Source organism: Diabrotica virgifera, chromosome 5 (assembly GCF_917563875.1).
Source record: "Diabrotica virgifera virgifera chromosome 5, PGI_DIABVI_V3a".
Taxonomy (NCBI): domain Eukaryota; kingdom Metazoa; phylum Arthropoda; class Insecta; order Coleoptera; family Chrysomelidae; genus Diabrotica; species Diabrotica virgifera.
In genome coordinates, this window is record NC_065447.1 from 112,711,984 (window position 1) to 112,732,564 (window position 20,581).

At 33.4% G+C, this 20,581-nt stretch overlaps 1 protein-coding gene across 1 annotated transcript in view; it reads left to right on the top strand.

Moving 5' to 3' along the window:
* The window catches only part of LOC126884307 (sarcosine dehydrogenase, mitochondrial), an 81,146-nt gene extending 70,664 nt beyond the window's left edge, over positions 1 to 10,482 (top strand). The window contains exons 10-12 of the mRNA XM_050650244.1: positions 3,418 to 3,674; positions 5,991 to 6,258; positions 10,161 to 10,482. Coding sequence (XP_050506201.1) covers positions 3,418 to 3,674; positions 5,991 to 6,258; positions 10,161 to 10,350 — 715 coding nt within the window. The 3' untranslated portion in view covers positions 10,351 to 10,482. The remainder of the gene's footprint in view (positions 1 to 3,417; positions 3,675 to 5,990; positions 6,259 to 10,160) is intronic.
* The last annotated feature ends 10,099 nt before the right edge of the window (positions 10,483 to 20,581 follow it).

A 20,581-nucleotide genomic window follows, 5' to 3' on the forward strand; every position in this document is an offset into this window, starting at 1 on the left:
TTTTCAATTAGAAGGATGTAGGTAATTGCATATTACAATAGAGTTTTTAATTCCAAACATGACGCCCGACGCCGACGTGAACCTCCGACGCCCCTGAGGGGCATAAGGAGTTTCGAGAAAGAAAAAGAAGAAGAATTCCAAACAACTTTTCATAATAGCAATTTTCAATATTGTGAAAAATAAAGCTACTTTACTCTTGAGTGAAATTCAAACTTTTTGACATACCTCGTATAAAATTCATAAAATTTGATGTCTGATGGTTGAATCTTGGGTTTAGGACCATGCAGAACTTTTTATAAAGAATAACTTTTTTTACTGGCATACTGTATATGTTACCGGCCAAACCCGATTTCAGGACAAACTAGTTTGACCTAGGCCAAACTAGTTTGTCCTAAGCGCGTTAGGATAAACTAGTATGGACTAGGCCAAATTAGTTTGTCCTATCGCGCCCAAGCCAAAATAGTTTGTCCTTGGCCAAACTAGTTAAACCTGGTATAAATACACACACTTCAGGGCAAACTACTTTGGCCTAGGCCAAACTACTTTATCCTGATATAAATACACACACTTCAGGCCAAACTAGTTTGGCCTAGGCCAAACCAATTTATCCTGATATAATAAAACCAAATAAATTAAACCAATTTATCCTGATATAATAAAGACTCACACTTCAGGATAAACTCGTAGGGCCTAGTCTAAACCAATTTAGCTGAGTCGAAAGTAATTTAGCGAACATATAAGGACTTTTACATGCGGGGAATTCCCAAATCACGTCCCAATAGGGATGACAAAAAAATTATATATATATATATATATATATATATATATATATATATATATATATATAATGGATTTCTACGGCTGTCGCCGCCTCTCCATACCCAGCTTCCAATTTTTTCTATCGTAACACGTATCTTCATCTAACTGCCTCGAATCCATTGCGTCCTGAATATTGTCCGTCCAGCTTCTCCGTGGTCGTCCCCTTCTTCTTCTCTCCGGTGGGACCCACTCTAATATTTTTCTCGGCCAGCGAGTCTCATTCATTCTTTTAACGTGCCCGAACCATGTCAGCTGTCTCTTTTCAATATCGTCCATTATAGTTTTTTCCATCTTCATACATTCTCTAATTGTTTCATTTCTTACATGTTCTAATCTGGAAACCTGACAACTTCTCCTCAAGAAGTCCATTTCTGTACTAAGTAGCTTCTTTTTATTTCTTGCACTTATGTCCCAAACTTCTGCACCGTAGATTGTAGCGCTCTTCATTATACTTTCATATATTCTTTTCTTTGTTTCCTTCCTGATATCTTTGTCCCATAAAATTGAATTGAGGGATCTAGTGATGCTTCTACCTTTATTGATCCTGTGTTGTATTTCATCTTCACTATTTCCTCGTTTGTTAAATATAGCTCCCAAATATTTGCATTGTTTCACACCAACAATATGTCCTTGTTCCAATGGTAGGTTTTCAATGTCTTCGTTTCCCACTATGAAGTATTCTGACTTATCCATATTTATTACTAATCCTGCCTGTTGGTAATGCTCATTTAGCTTCCGCATCATATAGCTTAAGTCATCTTGATCTTGGGCTATTACAACTTGGTCGTCCGCAAAGTATAATGTAAATAGGGAGTCATCTCCCACTTTCAGTCCCATCGGTTTTACTGCTTTTGTCCACCTCTGTAAGGATTGGTCAAGGTATATTTTAACGAGAGTGGGAGATAGACAACATCCTTGTCGGAGGCCTTTTGAAGTATTAAATGCCTCAGTGAAATTTTTGCCGTTTTTGATTCTGGTGTTAGTGGTCTCATACAACATTCTAGTTGCTTGTATGAGTTTTCCATCGATACCGATGTCTTTCACAAAAAAATTATACATCGATATATTGTATCATATAATATATCGAATGAAGATATTGGATACATATGCTATAAATCAATATATTCTCGTATATAATTAAATATTATAAAAAATAATAAATAAAAAAAATGAGGTTTTCTCCAAAAATGAACAGAAAAGATACACTTACGAATAAAATCGAGTACGAATTAATATTGGTTTCAACAATTTTGAAAAAATGTGGAAACGTTGAATTATGCACGTCCGTCTGTCCGTCTGTCCGTCTCTCTGTCTGTCTGTCTGTTCGTGAACTCAACTCCTCCAAAATTAAACAAGGTAGAATGACAAATGAGGTGTCAAATGAAAGCCATGTCCAAGGATGGTACTAAAGGTGAGAAATTTGACCTAGGTTGTCTGTCCGTCTGACCGCGAATATAACTCACTATTATTGTTTCTTTGTTCGAATAATTATAATTTTAATAAAAATGATTATTTTTCTAAAAACAAAGTATTTTATGCAATTTATTATTTATATTAAGCCGTACTAGTTCGCTGAATTACTTTCTTCTTCTTGGCTTTTTCCCATTATGAGTTTGCCGTTTTCGTCTTCCATGGCACTCTATTCTCCCAGTCGCCATCTCTGAGGTCTCTATCTATCATATGAGGTCATTTCCGATGTGAGTTTTCCATCTCACAGCAGGAATTCTTCTCCGTCTTCCTCCCCGCGGGTCACAGTCCAGTAATCTTTTCGGCCACCTGTGCTCCGGCATTATTTGTAGATGCTCGTACCATTTCAGGGCCCTACTTTTACTACCACGACTTTTTTGTAATTGAGCATTCTACTTCTATCATGTTTCATATTTCCCCTGTTCTTATTCTATCCTACCTGGTAATTTGTAGACACCTTTTTATAAACTCCAATTCAACTGTTCGTTCAACTGGACATTTTTCCGTTCTTGTAGGGTAATATTTAGCACTATGCCCTGAAAAATCCTTTTTTGTTTTCTTTAGTTAGAGTGTTCTTCCATATCACTCCATGGAGTGCTTTCGTGGCTTGTTTTCGCCGTACTATTTTCATTTCTATATCTTTCATACAAGTGTCATCTCGGTTTATCATTTACCCTAAATACTTAAAAGTCTTACAACTCTTAATAGTGTCGTCTAAACTTACGTTTAAATCAGCAACCAATCTGTAATTAATTATGTACTTTCGACTAGATTAAATTGGTTTAGACTAGGCTAAACTAGTTTATCCTGATATAAAAACATACACTTCAGGATAAACTAGTTTTGGCCTCAAGTGTGCGTCTTTATATCAGGATAAACTAGTTTGGCCTTAAGTGTGTGTATTTATATCAGGATAAATTAGTTTGGCCTAGGCCAAACTAGTTTATCCTGAAATCGGGTTTGGCCGGTAACATATACACTCTGATGATTTCTATTATTTCTATTACAGATGTTTATGGCGCTCTCTGAACGAACTGAAATGTAATACATTTCTTGTGCTCGTTTCACGGCGAAATTATTTTATCACTTTGCTTTTATAATTTTTTGTACGAATAATATTGTTATTTTCAGTGGCGAATTACTTCAATCGATAACTGAATTCCCTATAACTAACGAGCAGCTTCCATATGGAATGTCTAAAATTCTAAAAATCAACGGACACACTTGCAGAGTCCTAAGGATAAGTTATATTGGAGAATTGGGTTACGAAATCCACATTCCACTTGCTTCTTGCATCCCTGTATATAATAAAATTATGGAAGCGGGAAGAGGATTTGATTTGAAGCATGCCGGATTTAAAGCCCTAGAATCGTTAAGTTTAGAAAAAGGTGAGTCATTCTCTTGATTTAATCTGTTTCTTATGGTACCATATTCAGTGAATATTGGCAACAATCTCAGCAAAGCAATGGCTACCTTGTGTAGACCGATAAAGTGAATATTGGCGTCTTCCTTTCGATAATTAATTTTAAAAGCTGCACTGTTTCTTTTAACGAGGCCAATCTATAAAGTTTTACTCTTTTTATCTTTGAAACTACCGCTCTTTTTTTCTATTTAGCTTTTAACACACACATTTCAAAGGCTTCTAACCATGTTAAAGTATTCACTTTAAGTGTCCAAGTTTGATGAATATATAAGAAAACTGAGTAATCATAGTAGTTGTAAGTTAGTTGTGAGTCAATGTTGGTTTGGGACTGTAAACAATCCCTCACGAAGCTGGTGAAACGCAAGAAAGTAACTTTTATGTGGGTGAAATCACAAGGAAATTACAGGAAATCGAAAAGTTGATAGCCTCAAAAAAGAATGGAATAATACTTCATTCCATGGTCCAGAACCATTCTGTGGACTATCAAAAAGCCACATCAGAGAGGAACTCCGGACCTGGGGACTCAATCAACTACAACTATACTGTTCTAACATACCAGGACAAACGCAAGCAAAAACGGTCATAAAAGTGTCGCCTACTGCAACAAAACGCCTTCTCGAAATGAGTAAAAAGGGTATAAAAATGGTCACTTGCCTTCTCACTGATCACTGCCCTCTGAGATATCATCTCAAAAAAATGGACAAATCAGATAGTGAGAACTGTCGTTTCTGTGACAACGAAAAAGAAACGGCAGACAATATTCTATGTAAACACTGTAGCACTGTTCTGCAAACGACTAAAATTCCTAGAAGAGGTTACTCTAGCGCCCTCTGACATAGGAAAGAAGTCACCTAGGATGATAATCAACTTCATCAGAAGTATTGGCATCCTAGAGTTTAACTAGGCAGAGAAAAAATATTGGCAGTGAATAAAGCTTATTTTGCAAATAAAACACTACTTAAAAGCAAAATACTGACTATGAAAACTAAGATGAGGATGTATAACACCATAATTAGACCAATATTATTATACGCAGTAGAAACAATGACGATGACTAAAAAATATGAAGAAAACTTAAGAATAGTGGAGAGAAAGATCATGAGAACCATAGTGGGACCAATCAAAACAGAGCAAAATAAAAATAGAAACCGAACAAATGCAGAGATTCCGAAACTACTGAAAGAAGATATCGTTACCAAAATAAAGCAATGCAGTGTTAGATGGTTAGGTCACATCTGGAGGGCAGGAGATAATGCAGTGGCATATGCTATGATTGAATGGAATCTAGGAGGAAGAAAGAAAAGAGGAAGACCAAGATCAAAATGGTTTGCAAGAAGTTGATGAAGACTTAAAAACGCAGGAGTCAGAGAATGGCGGGGAAAAATGAAGAGACATCGTTAAGAAGATCACATAAGCAAAAGGGACTGATCCTCCCAAGAAATAGGATCTAGAAAGCTTTCGCGACTTAACCCCATATCGGGGTGTACAGTCACTATATAACATTATAATTATTAATTTCTAGGTTCTATTGATTTTTATTATATAATGGATTAATTACGGCTGTCGCCGCTTCTCTGCCCCCAATTTCCATCTTTTTCTGTCATATGCAGTTGCCTCTTCTAAGTATCTTGCCGCCATTGCTTCATCAATATCGTTGCACTAACTTCTCCGTGGTCGTCCTCTCTTTCTTTTTTCAGGAGGGATCCATTCCAGTATTCTTTCTAGGCCATCTGTACTATGGCATTCTTTTAACATGTCCGAACCAGATTAATTGTTTTCTTTCCATGTCATCATTGATATTTCGTTCCATTTTCATTTCGTTTCTTATTTGTTCGTTTCTAACTCTCTCCAGTTTCGATCTACCGCAGCTTCGTCTCAGATAATCCATTTCTGTCGTCAAAAGTTTGTTTCTATTAGCTTTGGTGACGTCCCATACTTCCGAACCGTAAAGTGTAATACTTTTAACTATGCTTCCGTAAATGTGTTTTCTGGTTTCTCGTCGAATTGTTTTTTGCCAGAGAAGTGAGTTTAAGGCACGGGTCGATGCTCTGCCCTTGTTTATTCTTTCCCTGATTGATTGATTGATTTTTATTTCTTGTGTAAATTCTCAGGTTTGTATTTTTCCCGTCAATCTACTGAGTTATATCAGTTATTTTACACTACCAATTTTGTATTGTCCTTGTTCGATTTCAACTTAATTACCAATCCATTGATTAGCTTATATTTTTTACAGTAGGTAATGAGATTTGATTTTTGGTGATATTCAGTTGATATGTTTTAGGCTACCATCTGCTTAACCACGATCTAAGATTAGACGATAATCCAATAGAAGCTGGTTTGGGAGCTTTTTGCAGAAAAGATGGACAATACTTGGGAAAGCAGGCGGTAGAAAAATTCAAACAAGGTGTTACAAAGCGAAGAGTATTCTTCACATTACAAGAACCAGTAGCTATTTATGGCAATGAAACTATTTGGAGGGATGATGTTATCGTAGGAATTTTAAGAAGAGGAGATTATGGATTCAGCCTCGACAGTACGATTGGTACAGGGTAAGTTATCTAAATTCATACCATATTTTAATTTTATATCTAAAATATAATTGCTAACTCCATAGATACAAATAATCTAACATAAATAAGCGAGTAATAAGAATACCTATCTATTTAAGGTGCAGTCAAAAAATCCTCATCAAAAAGTCATCATCCCTCGGCAAGACCACACTTAAAATGCCGTTATTTTCTCACTGCTTCTTTCTGTAGATTCTTTTCTTTATAGGAGAGTTAAGAATATCTAGCAGTTAAGTATCCGGATTCTAAATATCGAGTATTCAGGCCACACTGCAAAGTAGGTTCAGCTCTTATTCAAAAACCATATTTCTGGATTTTCAATTGTAATATGAATTTCTCTAGAATAATTCCAACACTTATTTCCTTGAAGAAATGAGTATTGTAATAATGAAATATCCTTCCAAATGAAGAAAAATGTGTAGCAAACTCATCAACAGAATTTATCAGGCTATGGTCACCAGTAATGAAAGAAGTCGCCTTTTTTTTCAATACCGTTTTCATGATTTAATTTATTTTATATTTCCCGAGATATTCTATTTGTTTATAAGCCAAAAAATTGTTTATAACTTTAAAATATTTCTGAGACCGCTTAAATAGTCCAATTTCAATACTGTGAAGTACATTAGATAGGTACAGTGTCTTTTTATACAAAAATCATAGTTATTCTTATATATCATAATTATTGTGGTTATTATAGCGACCGTAAGTTTTTAATTAACAATTTAATTGTTGCTAAACTGTTTATTTAATTTCCATCGGCTTCTGGAAGTATAATCTATATGAAAAGAGCTTTTATATTACCAAGTTATTTAATTATAGACAAACAATTAGTCCAGAGAAATAAGATTTTTCTCGTGACACATCCCCCTCCAGGCCGAAACCAAATTTTTTGAGTAGTATGGACATCTATATTAATAACCTTTTTATTTCCTGCAGCCGATTTTGATGATATACGTAGTTATAAACAAATGAAGATCAGAAAACGGTAAATTTTCGCTTTTTTCGTCTATAACCAAAAATATTAGCATTTTAAAACAAATTTGAGAGTAAGAAACTCATAAATCGTCTAAAAAATTTCAATATAGCGTTCGCTAAATATATCTATCCTTATTGGTTGCTTAGAAAATTGCAAAATAAATCATAAATTTTGAGTATTTATAAATATTCATAACTTATGTAAAAATTAACTTAGAACCTTCTTATTGCACGATTTGCTGAGATTTCCGGTGCTTAAATTATATTTTAAATTTCAAAGCAATTGGTCAAATAGTTTAAAAGTTATTTAATTTGTTTATCCCAAATTCATTTTTTTTGCAACGCTATAAGTCAGGAAATTATGAGGTTACAATAAGACTTCTGACAGTTTATGGAAGAAGAACATTTATACTATTGACTTAAATAAAAAAAAAATAACAAAAAGTAATTTTAAACAGTGTAAATTTATTTTGCAAAAACACGTCGATTTTTTGCTTACTTAAAAACAATTAGAATAACTTTTTAACCGTTACCCGTAGAAAAATTATTTTTTCATATTTGGAAAGACTGAATTTTTATACATATTTAGAAAGAAAAACAATTGTCCTAGGACAATTAGGGACGAAGTTAGCCCCCTTTTTTTAATTCACATGTTTTTGCAAAATAATTTTGCAGTACTTAGAATTATTTTTTGTCATTTTTTTTAATTAAATTAATAGTATAAATCTTCTTCTTTCATAAACTATCCAATGTATTAGTGTAACTTAATAGTTTTCTGACTTATAGCGTTGCAAAAAAAATGAATTTGGGATAAACAAATTAAATACCTTTTAAACTATTTAACCAATTGCTTTGAAATTTAGGGTATGATTTAAGCACCAGAAGTCTCAGCATTCCGTGTAATAAGAACGTTCTAAGTTAATTTTTACATAAGTTATGAATATTTATAAAAACTCAAAATTTATTATATATTTTGCAATTTTCTCAGCAACCAATAAGGATAGACAAATTAAGCGAACGCCATATTGAAGTTTTTTATACGATTTTTGAGTTTCCTACTCTCAAATTTGTTTAAAATACTTAACTTTTTGGTTATAGACGAAAAAAGCGAAAATTTACCGTTTTTTGATCTTTATTTGTTTATAACTATGTATATCATCAAAATCGGCTGCAGGAAACATATAATATGTTATTAATATAGATGTCCATACTACTTAAAACATTTGGTTTAGACCTTTTGGTTTTAGCCTAGGTGTTGTGTCACCAACGGGATATTTTTTTTCCTTATTTCTCTGAACTAAATTACTTATCTAAAAGTTGAGTTGAAAATAAAGATTTTGTTGGAAAAACCAGCATTTTCCGGGAAAATTTTCGTCGAAGTAAATCGGGAAAAACACGTTTCTATGCAGAATTTAATTACGGTAAATTTTTATTTTAACGCCTCCTGTAGCACACTATCAGCGGACTTAGCATACCCATATTATTAATATATACAATCATAAGGTTCGATTCCAGCAATAAAATTGCTGGTAAATAACTTTTCCCAAAAATGGCGTATTCTCCGATAATCTGCCCAGACTAATAATACAAGCAGTATCTTGTAGTAAATGTGGTGAGACCGCTCCCGTCTGAAAAAATTTCTTATTCGGTTTCTTTGTGGATTCCTATTCAAAAATGTCCCATTTAAACAAATCTGAAGAGTGCCAAGCGGAATTTTTGGGCAGAAATTGTTTAAACAATTTTTTTAAACAAATACAAAAGATCACGTTTCTCTGCTCTGGAACGTATATTTTTACGTTTTTTGGGTCATTTTAAACAAGAAAGGTATCTTGTAATTTTTCTCAAACATTTGTAGTTTTCGAGTTATAGGCGATTTAAAATCTGAAAAATTCGAAAATACGCATTTTCGAAGCTTAAAAACTCATATTTAAATTAGTATTTTTGAGGTTACCAGATACTTAAATTGAAGACTAAACATTCAGCTTTAAGATTCTGAAGAGTGATCCCGTCCAACCTTAATTTATACTGTTGTTTTTAAATTGTTAAATATGCACGTTTATCCGATTTTTTTGCCGATGCGGCGCGCTCTATTTCAAAAATCTCCTATTTTCCTCCGAAAAATATTTTTTCTGGATTCTTTGGGATATTCTAAATAAAATAAGTTTCTTGACATTTTTCTCAAAAGTCAACAGTTTTAAAGGTATCAGCGATTTAAAATCCGAAAAATACCAAAAAGGCGCATTTTCGGATTTTAAATGGCTTATAACTTTAAAACTATTAACAAATGTGAAAAATGTCAAGAAACTTATTTTATTTAGAATGTCCCAAAGAATTTATAAAAAATATTTTTCGGAGGAAAATAGGAGATTTTTGAAATAAAGCGCGCCGCACCGGCAGAAAAATCGGATGAACATGCATATTTAACAATTAAAAAACCAACGGTTATTAACTTTAGACGCGATCACTCTTCAGAATCTTGAAGCTGAATGTTTGAACTTCAATTTAAGTATCTGGTAACCTCAAAAATACTAATTTAAATATGAGTTTTTAAGCCTCGAAAATGCGTATTTTCGCATTTTTCAGATTTTAAATCGCCTATAACTCGAAAACTATCAATTTTTAAGAAAATTTACAAGATACCTTTCTTGTTTAAAATGACCCACAAAAATTAAAAATATGTTACAGAGCAAAAAAACGTGATCTTTTGTATTTGTTTAAAAAAATTGTTTAAACAATTTCTGCCAAAAAATTCCGCCCGGCACCCTTCAGATTTGTTTAAAGGGGACATTTTTAAATAGGAATCCACAAAGAAACCGAATCAGAAATTTTTCCAGACGGGAGCGGTCTCACCACATGAACTATTGACAGAATAACATATTTGTATATTTAAATCTTGTGATTTTTTTAAGGTATGTTGAACATCCGAAGGGAAAAGTAATTGACAATGAATTCCTTAAGAACGGCACCTACCACATCGAAGTCCGCAATAAAAAGTATCCCGCTTCACTATATTTGAGAAGTCCATTTGACCCAAAGAATTTAAGATTAAAAGGCATATATGAGAACCAATTGGAGGAGCAAAGCCATTTTGAAGACTGAAAACTGAATTAACTTTAAGTGTATTACCACTTTTAATTAGATATTAATATGTATATTAAAATTATTTATAAAATTTCATTTTAAAAAATGCTGTGTATTATCATAAAGTTTTAATAAAGTTTGTTGTTATAATTTTTTATTTAGCTTAAAATATTGCTTGGAAATGAGAAAATATTGAGAGTCATATACCCTTGATTACTGTCCTATCCGTTAGAGAAATCGAGATCTCCTCTCTACCGCCGAAATATTCCAGGAATATTTCATTATATCGACCCAGAGATTACATTCGAGAATATACGGGGTTCCCATCGCCAGTCAGCTGTTTCGAGAGTTCTCATTATACAGGGTGTTTCATTGGGAAACGGACATACTTGAATAGCGAATAGAGGTCACTGAGGCGGTTCTAGATGTACACCATTTATTACCCCACTGACTTTTATAACGGAGTTACAGCGTGTTTGACCGATTTTGTCATTTTTTTGGATCCTTTCTTTCTTTCTCCCCTTCCTTATACCCTTTTAGGTGTCGGATTTGGGTTAAGTTTAGCTACATATTCACCCATCTCTTCCATTCTTTTCTGTCTTGTGCTATTAGTTTCATTTCTTCTAACGTTCTCTGTTTAATTTTTCCTGCTTCTACTATTTGCTGTATCCATTTTTTCCTCGGTCTGCATTTTTTCTTTTTTGTAATATTCCTTGTTTCGTGAACTCTCCTTGTTAGTCTACTAGGTTTTATTCTCATTAGATGTCCATATCAGTTTAATTGTCTCTTTATTATTTTATTCATTATCGGTTCCTGTTTAGTTATCCGTCTTATTGCCTCATTTCTTATTCTATCCCATTTGGTCTGTCCGGCTATAGCTCGTAGATGTCTCATCTCAATTTCATTTATCCTACTATTATGCTTTTTCTGTAAAGTCCAATTTTCGCTCGTATACAGTATCGTCGGTATCACAATCGTATTATATATTTTAATTTTTGTTTCCTGGGACAATTCTTTTTTCCTCAGAACTGGCGCTAGTGCGTAGTACAGTTTGTTTGATTTTTTGGTTCTGTTTGTTATTTCGAGGTCTATTTTCCCATCATTGGTAATTATACTTCCAAGATAATCATATGCGGTAACTATTTCCAGTTGAGTTTTTTGCATTTTATATTTACTTCATTTTCTTCCTTTTCGCCGATGACCATTATTTTACTATTCTCGATGTTCACACGTCCATAAGTTTCTGCACTTTCGTCACGGAATCCGCTACAAGGACTATATCATCCGGATACAATAAGGCTTCTATTTTTATTGGCTGTAGTCTTTGGTATCCTATTGTTGTCTGTATTTGGTTCGTTCTTTCTCCAGTATTTCTAGTCAATTCATTCATGACTATTATTAATAGTAGCGGACTAAGACTCTCCTTGTTTGATACCTCTTTCCCAATTGAATTCTTCAGATCTTTCTCCTGCTATCTGTACACGCCCTTTTAGTACTCTGTATATACTTTCAATTATTTTTATCAGTGTTATTGGTACTTTCATGTTCTGCAAGCATTTTCATATAATTTTTCTTTCTATAGAGTCAAATGCTGCCCTTAGATCTATGAACGCTAGAACGAGCTTTCCCCCCGAGCCAATACTTCTTTCTATTATATTTCTAATGATGTAAATGTTATCGTTTGTCAGTCTTTCTGGTCTAAACGCTGCTTGTTCCTCTACCAGTTCTTTTTCTACCTCTTGTCTTAGCCTCTTCTCTACTATTTTCGTGTATATTTTAAAACATACGGATGATAAACTTATTGCTCTATAATTTTCGCAGTTGACGTGTTCTCCCTTTTTGTATATTGGCACTATAAGGTTACTTTGCCAGTCTTTTGGGATTTGCTGCTTTTTCCATGCCTGTTTGTATATTTTCAACAACCAGTTTATCCCTTCTTCTCCCACGTACTTGACCATTTCCGGGTCTATGTCATCATCCCCTCCAGATTTACCTTTTTTGACGTTTGATACTTCCTGTATTACTTCTCTACTTATTTATTCTATTTCTTTATTCTCGTTATCTTGATATATTTCATTTCTATCATCTATTGTTTCATTTCTAAATTTGTTTTCATAGTATTCTTTCCATAATTTAGCTATCTGTTCTGGATTTGTTTGGATTTGGTTTGTTGTGTCCCTTACGGTTGTTATTTCTTTACGTTTTCCTTTCTTCATATGTCTGATTGTTGTCCAGAAGCTTCTATTATTTGTTACATAGTTTTGTTGTAATTCTTCTCCAAACTCTTCCCACGTCTTTGTTTTTACTTGTTTTATGGTGTTTTTCGCTAATCGTCTCAGCCTTTTGTATTCTTCTTTATCTTCTTCCAGCTCGGTTTCAATGTATTTTTCCATGCTATTTTATTTTTCTTCACTGCTGTTTTAACTTCATTGTTTCACCATCTCGTTCTTTTATGGTATTTGTTATGTTTTCTGATTCCACATATTTCTGTTGCTGTAGACTTTATGACTACTTTGAAGGCATTCCATCTTTCCTCCAGTGTCCATGCTTCTTTTTGGTCTTCTAGTTTTCTTAATCTTCTATTTGTTTCTTTTTTGTAATGTTCACGCACCTGTTCTAATTTGAGCTTATTTACTTTTACTCTTTGGTAATCTTTTCTTTTCACCTCCTTTATTTTTTCATCCTCGAGTTTTGCAGTAACCATTCTGTGCTCTGTAGCTAGTTCCGGTTCCTTTTCAGTTAAGACGTTACGTATTTTATCTTCTAGGTTTCTCGTATAAACTATATAATCTATCAAACTTTTCGCTCTTCTCTCTTCCGCCACGAACGTATATTTGTCTTCCATGTTTTGGTTTGTAAATGTGTTTCCTATTAGTAGGTCATTTGCTTGGCAGAAGTCTAGCATTTTGACACCATTCCTGTTCAAACATTCCTCTCCGTATCTTCCAATGCATCCTAATCTTTTGTTGACATCCTTGCCCACTCTAGAATTCCAATCTCCTAAAATTATGATTTTCTCTCTCGATTCTCTTAATTTGTTTAGTGCTCTTTGGAGTTCATTGTAGAATTCTGTCATCGTTTCTTCATCTCTGCCTTCAGTTGGTCCATTTAATTGTATGAATCCTATTTTGTCTTTTAGGTCAACTTGGATTGTTATAATTCTAGATGATGATGTTTCATAGTGTGTTATTCTTGGTTCTAGTCTCTTATTTACTATTATACCAACTCCTTCCTTTGCTCTTTGTCCCTGCGGTACTCCTGAATAATAAAGAATATATTCCTCATTTAGATTTATGTGCCCAACTCCTACCTTTTTAGTTTCGTTTACTCCCATTATTTAGATACCCATTTTTTCCATTTCTTCAGTTATTTCTATTTCCTTTCCATTTAAAGAGGTCACGTTCCATGTTGCTATTCCTATTTGTTCTGATTCGTCATTTACAAAATTAGTATTTTTTGGATCCATAACTTTAAAACCACCTTGTATTTTTTTTTGATATTTCATACACATATGTCTCACTTAGAACTCAAATCACCCAACTACTAATCACAAGAGAAATTGAGGTCCAGACTAACAAAAAATATAAATTAATTGTGACCTTGAAACAACACCCTCTACATCGAAATTTTCCAAACCCGTTTGCATATATAAAAGGAGCACAAAAAACTAAGTTTAGTCGTTCGCTTCAATTTTTTGGTCAGACAATTTAATTTTTAATAAATAATTTTGACTTTAATTTTGAAATTATATTGAAATTTTTAACAACTCTGGGATTAAATGGCAGGTATAATTAACATTTAATAATAAGATATTAAAGTTAATGAATAAATATTCATTTTAAAAATAATCAGTACCTATTCACTACATTGGACCGACCCACTTAGTCATCAGAAGAAAAATCCAGGTCGCGATTAACCAAAAATTATAAAGTAAAGACCTTGACACAACACCCTCTATATTGAAATTTTCAAAATCCGTTTGCATATTTTTGAAACGAGATTAAAAAACTAAGTTTATTGGTCCGCTTCAATTTTTTGACCAGACAGTTTAATGACTTTAATTTTGAAATTATATCGTTTTTTATAAGAACTCTGCGATTAAAAAACGGGTATTTAAGAACTCTGAAAACTAACAAAAAATTCGATACAATTTTAAAATTAATGTCATTAAATTGTCTGAGCAAAAAATTGAAGCAAACCAATAAACTTAATTTTTTGTGCCCTTTTCAAATATGCAAACGGATTTTGAAAATTTCGATGTATAGGGTGTTGTTTCAAGCTCAAAATTACTCTATATTTTTTGTTAATCCGGATCTGAATTTTCCTTATGATTACTAAGTGGGTAGTTCCAATATAGTAAATAAGTACTGATTATTTTTAAAACGAGTATTTATTCATGAACTGTAATAATTTATTATTATAACTGAATATAGTGGAACCCCGTTAACTCGGATTAATTGGGACCGCGGCCGATCCGGGTTATCGAAAATCCGGGTTAGCCGGAGAAAATGGTAAAAATTAATAAAATATGGTATGCTTACAGATAAACTCCGTTATAATTGTCACACAGACACTGGTAAACCACGTTCGCATTCCACACAAAACCACACATACAAAGCGTCGTCAAAAGTCTCATTCTTAGCTTTATTAGCTTGGCACCGATTAAACAGTCTTTTGTTATCATTTTGAAAAAAAAAAATTCTTCGATTTTAGTTCTATTTTTCTTCCAATCCGATACTGTAGATGTACCGACACCATAATATAATGCTGCAAGATTCACCTTTATCAATTCTACTTAATGCTTCTAGTTTCTTTTCCATTGTCACTACAACATTTTTACGTTTTGTTGCCCTTATAGCCAAAAGACACGCAAACACAAAATCTGAATAAATTTACGAACGATTACAAAACGGAAGCGAATAATAATACGACTTTACTACACACAATACCGTCTCTGTTATTTAATAACAGTGATGACTAAGACCATTGTTAAAAAAAGAATTTTAATAGTCTTTTCTAAACAATGCTAACACAGACAGTTTCAAAAAAATAAAGGATAATACAGGTTCCTGTTGTTTTCGACAATGAATGTGGTGTACCATGAGTCATTTTTACTATGCTATATGTAGTTCAATCCGGTTCCATTATCTCTCAAATATTATATTACATAGAGTTGGTACAAAACCTCGTGAACCTTGAAAATGCGTATGTATAACCGAAATAAAATGAAGCCAAAAACATACGACTATTTTATTTGCTGCGAATTGCGCGACAGGGTCCCATCTGCACCCTGATATTTTCAGTAATGTCGGATTCATCAATCGTTTCGTTCGTATATTGACGTCACCAAATGAATGAATTAGGTTCACGAGATTTTGTAACAGCAATACATTTTTATTGTTGAAATGTTTGTCTGATAAAAATCGGTCCGGGTTAGCCGGAGTTCCGGGTTATCGTGGGCCGACTTATCGGGGTTCCACTGTACTAAACTCGGTGCGCTCAACTAAGATTCATTTTTATAGATTCAGAGTAGGAAACATACAACACAAAAGTTCCTCCCTCGTACTATTAACAACTGAAATAGACTTACTCTTTCATTAAAAAAGAAGAATTATTGGAAATAGTAGGAGTGTGTACTAAACTCATACAATTTTGTGGAATTTATTTCCTCAAAATATTTTTATTTTGTACAATAAATAATTTTCCCATTTGTTATTAATACATTATATTCTATATAATACAGTATATAGAACCGATTATACCCGCTTTTTAATATCAGAGTTTTTAAAAATTTCAATAGTTATAATTTTAAAATATAAGTTATTAAATTTGCTGCGAACAAAATTTATGCGAACCTATAAACTTAGTTCTATGTACTTTTTTAACAATACACAAACGGATTTTGAAAATTTCGATGTATAAGGTGCTGTTTCAAGGTCATCATGAATTTATATTTTTTGTTAATACGGACTTTTTACGGACTTCTTGTGTGATTAGTAGTTAGGTGGTTTGAGCTCTAAATGAGAAATATATGTACCAAATATCAAAAAAATATACAAGGTAATTATAAAGTTATGGACCCAGAAAGAAATGGGAAAAATGCGTAAGTCGGTTACAAAAATCGATGGAGCAATAAATGTAGTATAATCTAGAACCTCCTCAGTGACCTCTATTCACCATTCAATTATTTTTGTTTCCCAATGAAACACCCTGCATAAGCTATCAGGGTCTCTAGATTATTATTGGTAATTCTGCGCATCTTCTTTGCAAATTCTTTGAAGCGGTAATTATTAATGTAATTAGTATTTGTGATATTTGTGAGTTCATCAAGATGATAGACAGTTGCTCATGAGTTCTAAAGCAAAAACTAAGGCATCAAAACTGAGTAAAGAAGATACAGTCGAACTCGCTTATTAAAATACCGGTTAAAGGAATATCCCGGCTAAAGGAATAAAAATTTGAGGTCCCAAAACGTTTTTACTATGCACATATGATCGGTTATTAGAATATCCTTGTTATAGGAATACTTTTGCTTGGCACGAAGGTTATTCCAATAAGCGGGTTCGACTGTATAAAAAAAGTAAATGGAAGAGAAAATAGAAGGTATGATTAAAAGAAATTAAAGTAAAAAGAGGCCGAGTAGAGCAAAGACATGATAACGAAACGAGAAACCTTGAAAATATCCGCCTAGAAATTCGATACCAAGACCAAGTAACTGAGAGTTAAAAGTACACCAGAACTGATTAGTACCCCTGTCAACGGCATAATTAAGCCTCCTTCATTTGACGGCAGGACCACCTAGCTAATATAATATTATAATAGACGGGCAAATATGAACAGAAGACAACAACTCTCATATTAGCACTTCGAGGTACACATGTCGAAATACTTCAAAATATTCCAGAGGACGCATCATATAGGCTCTAGAACTAAGCTACGGTAGCTAATAATTGAAACAAGTCTACTAGAGTCAACTAAAAGTGCGCATCCAAGGCTCTAACGAATCTGTTCAAAAACACAGAGCAAAGAATTTCTGCATCAATTCACCATCCAATGTTTCCCTGATGGTCTGCGTGACGTAGACCTCCAGCAGATATAACGATAAAGTAGAGCACGCTGTAACATATTGAGGGATCTCTGTGAGTATGTAGCCATGAAGAAATTGTCCCGCCACCAACGCAAATCCATCAAGTAAGAAGATGATTTAAATATGTTGCCCCGGATGTTGACCGCTTAATTTGAGGAATATTTCGGCCCAATGACAAAAACTTGATCAGCAGGTAATACCCACAATAGCAAAGCATTTCGGAAAATTAGAGGAAGCCAACGTTGAAGGGTGTACGTTGGCTGCTCTGCCTTAAGTCACTAGATTCTCAATATTATTAATACGACGAAGTAGCAACAGTTTGGTTGCCGATGGACTTCTCAGAGTGACCACATAATGCAGTTTTACAATAGATACTGGACCAACAAGTGACTAAATGTTTAGTAGCTATTGTAAAGAAGGAGACCGTTCAGAATCAAAATTTAAAAAGAGTAAAAGCTAACGTGTTAACAGCCCCAGCCCAGCAGTACACACCAACTCTTCACTGAACTGTTTGAAAATCTATATAAATCATGGAGCCAGCTCTCTGAAGATGAATACCAGAATACCAAAAAGCAGAAGAATTTATTACAAAAGATAGTGACATCTTCTTCAAAGGGAAACTATCTGATTGAACTGACAAAGACTAACATCGAATAAACACTGACAAGTCCAATCCCATAAGATAGGCCCCAAGACATACACCATTTAAAAAACAAAAAGAAGCCTTTACCATTCTTAAAATTATGCGGATAGCCCCTGGTATTTTCCAGTGGTACCTACTGGTAACCAAGAAAGATTTTGGTCCCATAGCATTAGTGGCGACTGGTCTGTAAGTGAAGGGGGAGGTGATATCCGGTGGTTCAAGATTTTTTTGGAAAAATAAGACCTACAAATCCCATTTTAAATAATTTCTTATTCCATCATCTGTATTGGTTTCTTATAACTTATTTTGCAATATGTTGTTTAAATTTAAGCGGATCTTTATTTGACAAGTAAATATGAAATAAGTAAAAGGAACAAGTCTTCATTACTAATTGTCAAATAAATCAGATAAATATGTAATTATAACAGCCAGAATATCAACAAACTACTTAAATTCAAAACCTAAAATAAATAAAAACTTACATTTTTATGCGGATTTAAAAAGTAAATCGATTCTTCTGGCCTTGGATTTTGCGAAATGATCGATCACTTGCTCGTTGAAATTTGTGATCGTTCGAATTAAAGACTTCTCCATAGTTAACATAGCTAAAGCACACAACCTATCCTCTCCCATAGTATTCCTTAAAAACGTCTTGATGCGTTTTAACGTAGAAAAGCAACGTTCACTTTCCACTGTAGTCATCGGCAAAGTACATAAAACGTTCAATAATTTTACACATTCAGAAAAGGTATCAAATAAATTGTTATTCATGAATAACTGTAGAATTGAAATAATCCCGCTGTTTTTATCAAAATCTTCACGATCATACATCACTTCAAGTTGAGTTTTCAGTTTGAAATAGTTTATAAGTGGATAGTTGACTTTGACTAACTTTAGTGTATCTTCGGGAAATTTTTTCCTGTAGTCTATAAACCTTTCAGCATAAAAAAGTTGAGCAATCACAAGATGTTCACTAAAACTGAATCGATGTTGAATTTCTGATAAAAAGATATCACACACTTCCAGTGAAGTTTGACGTTTTGAGTCCTCATATGTCTTGGCCGTTTATTAGAAACTGTCGTGCATAACGATGAGGGCTGTGAAGAATTGCTTAATACTTTGGCTCTGATTTTTTCAATACACTTTTTAAACTTGGCAATATAGTTTTTAATATTTAAAACATCGATATTACGTTTCTGAAGTTGATTAAACAATATGTCACAATGCGGCATAATCATATGGAAAAAATGTAACCAATATAAGAAATCAGTATCTTTTAAGTAATTTTTCAATCCAATGGCTTGACTTAAAGTATTATTATCGTCTTCATTTTCTATAATTTTCTCCAAGCAAGCTAGAATATCTTTTTGATATAAAAATACAGTTTCTACGCAGCGTGCATTAAAGTATCATCTGGTTGGCGCTTTAGGTAGTCTTACCTTCACAAGTTCGTCCAAAACCGCTGTCCTCTTAGGAGATTTTCCAAAAAATGACGAAAAGCTGTGTAAACTGGCAAAGAATACCTTTACACTCTTGTTCTGCTTTTTGTAAAATTAAGTTTAACTGGTGGGCATAGCAGTGTATGAAAGTAGCTGAGTGATATTTTTGTCTTACTTTGTTTTGAATACCACCAAATTTTCCACTCATAACGGAAGCTCCATCGAAACTTTGAGCGACTAGTTTTTCTGGAGTTTTATTTATTTCTAAACTGTCTAATTCATCCATAATAACGTTGGCCAGATTTTCTGCTTTAGTTCCTATCGGATTAATAAATTTCCAGAACCTTTCGTGCACATTACCATTTAATACGTAGCGAAAAATAATGACCATCTGTGTTTTATTTGAACTATCTGTAGTCTCATCTGCTTGAACGGCAAGAAAATCGGATTGTTGAATTTCAGATTTTATTTTATGATGTACGAGAGCCAACATTGAGCCAACATTTTATTTAAAAGGTATCGGTTTTTTGTTACATTGTCATTAAAAATTTTAATTGATTGTCTATACGCACTATCTAATTGCATTCGGATGTCGGCACGGCCCAGAGTTGCAAAAGACATGGCACTTTTCATGTGATTACCAGACAAAGAATGTTTTTTTATTTTATCTTTCAAGTGTTTTAAATCGGTAACCCCCGTTTTGCACCACACTGGATCGTTAGAAAATAGTAAACACGGAAAACAATAAAATGCATTCGATACCTGACATCCACAAAGCCAGTCTGACAATTCATACATATTTTGACGAAAATACCGATGAACAGGTTTATTTTTGTCCATTGTAGTCTGTTTGATTTCAAGACACGGTTTTGGAATTCCGCAATCTTTAAACTTCAAACGTTCATTAAAATTTAATTTCATTTGGCGTTGGAGTTCATTTATACTAACCACTACCGACATTTTATAAAAATCTATAATAAAATAATATTAATCTCACGAACGCACTTAACTTAACTTTGTAAATTCCGAACTAATCTTACTCCCTGCGTAGATAGTCACGTCTCAACCGTAGATAAGATA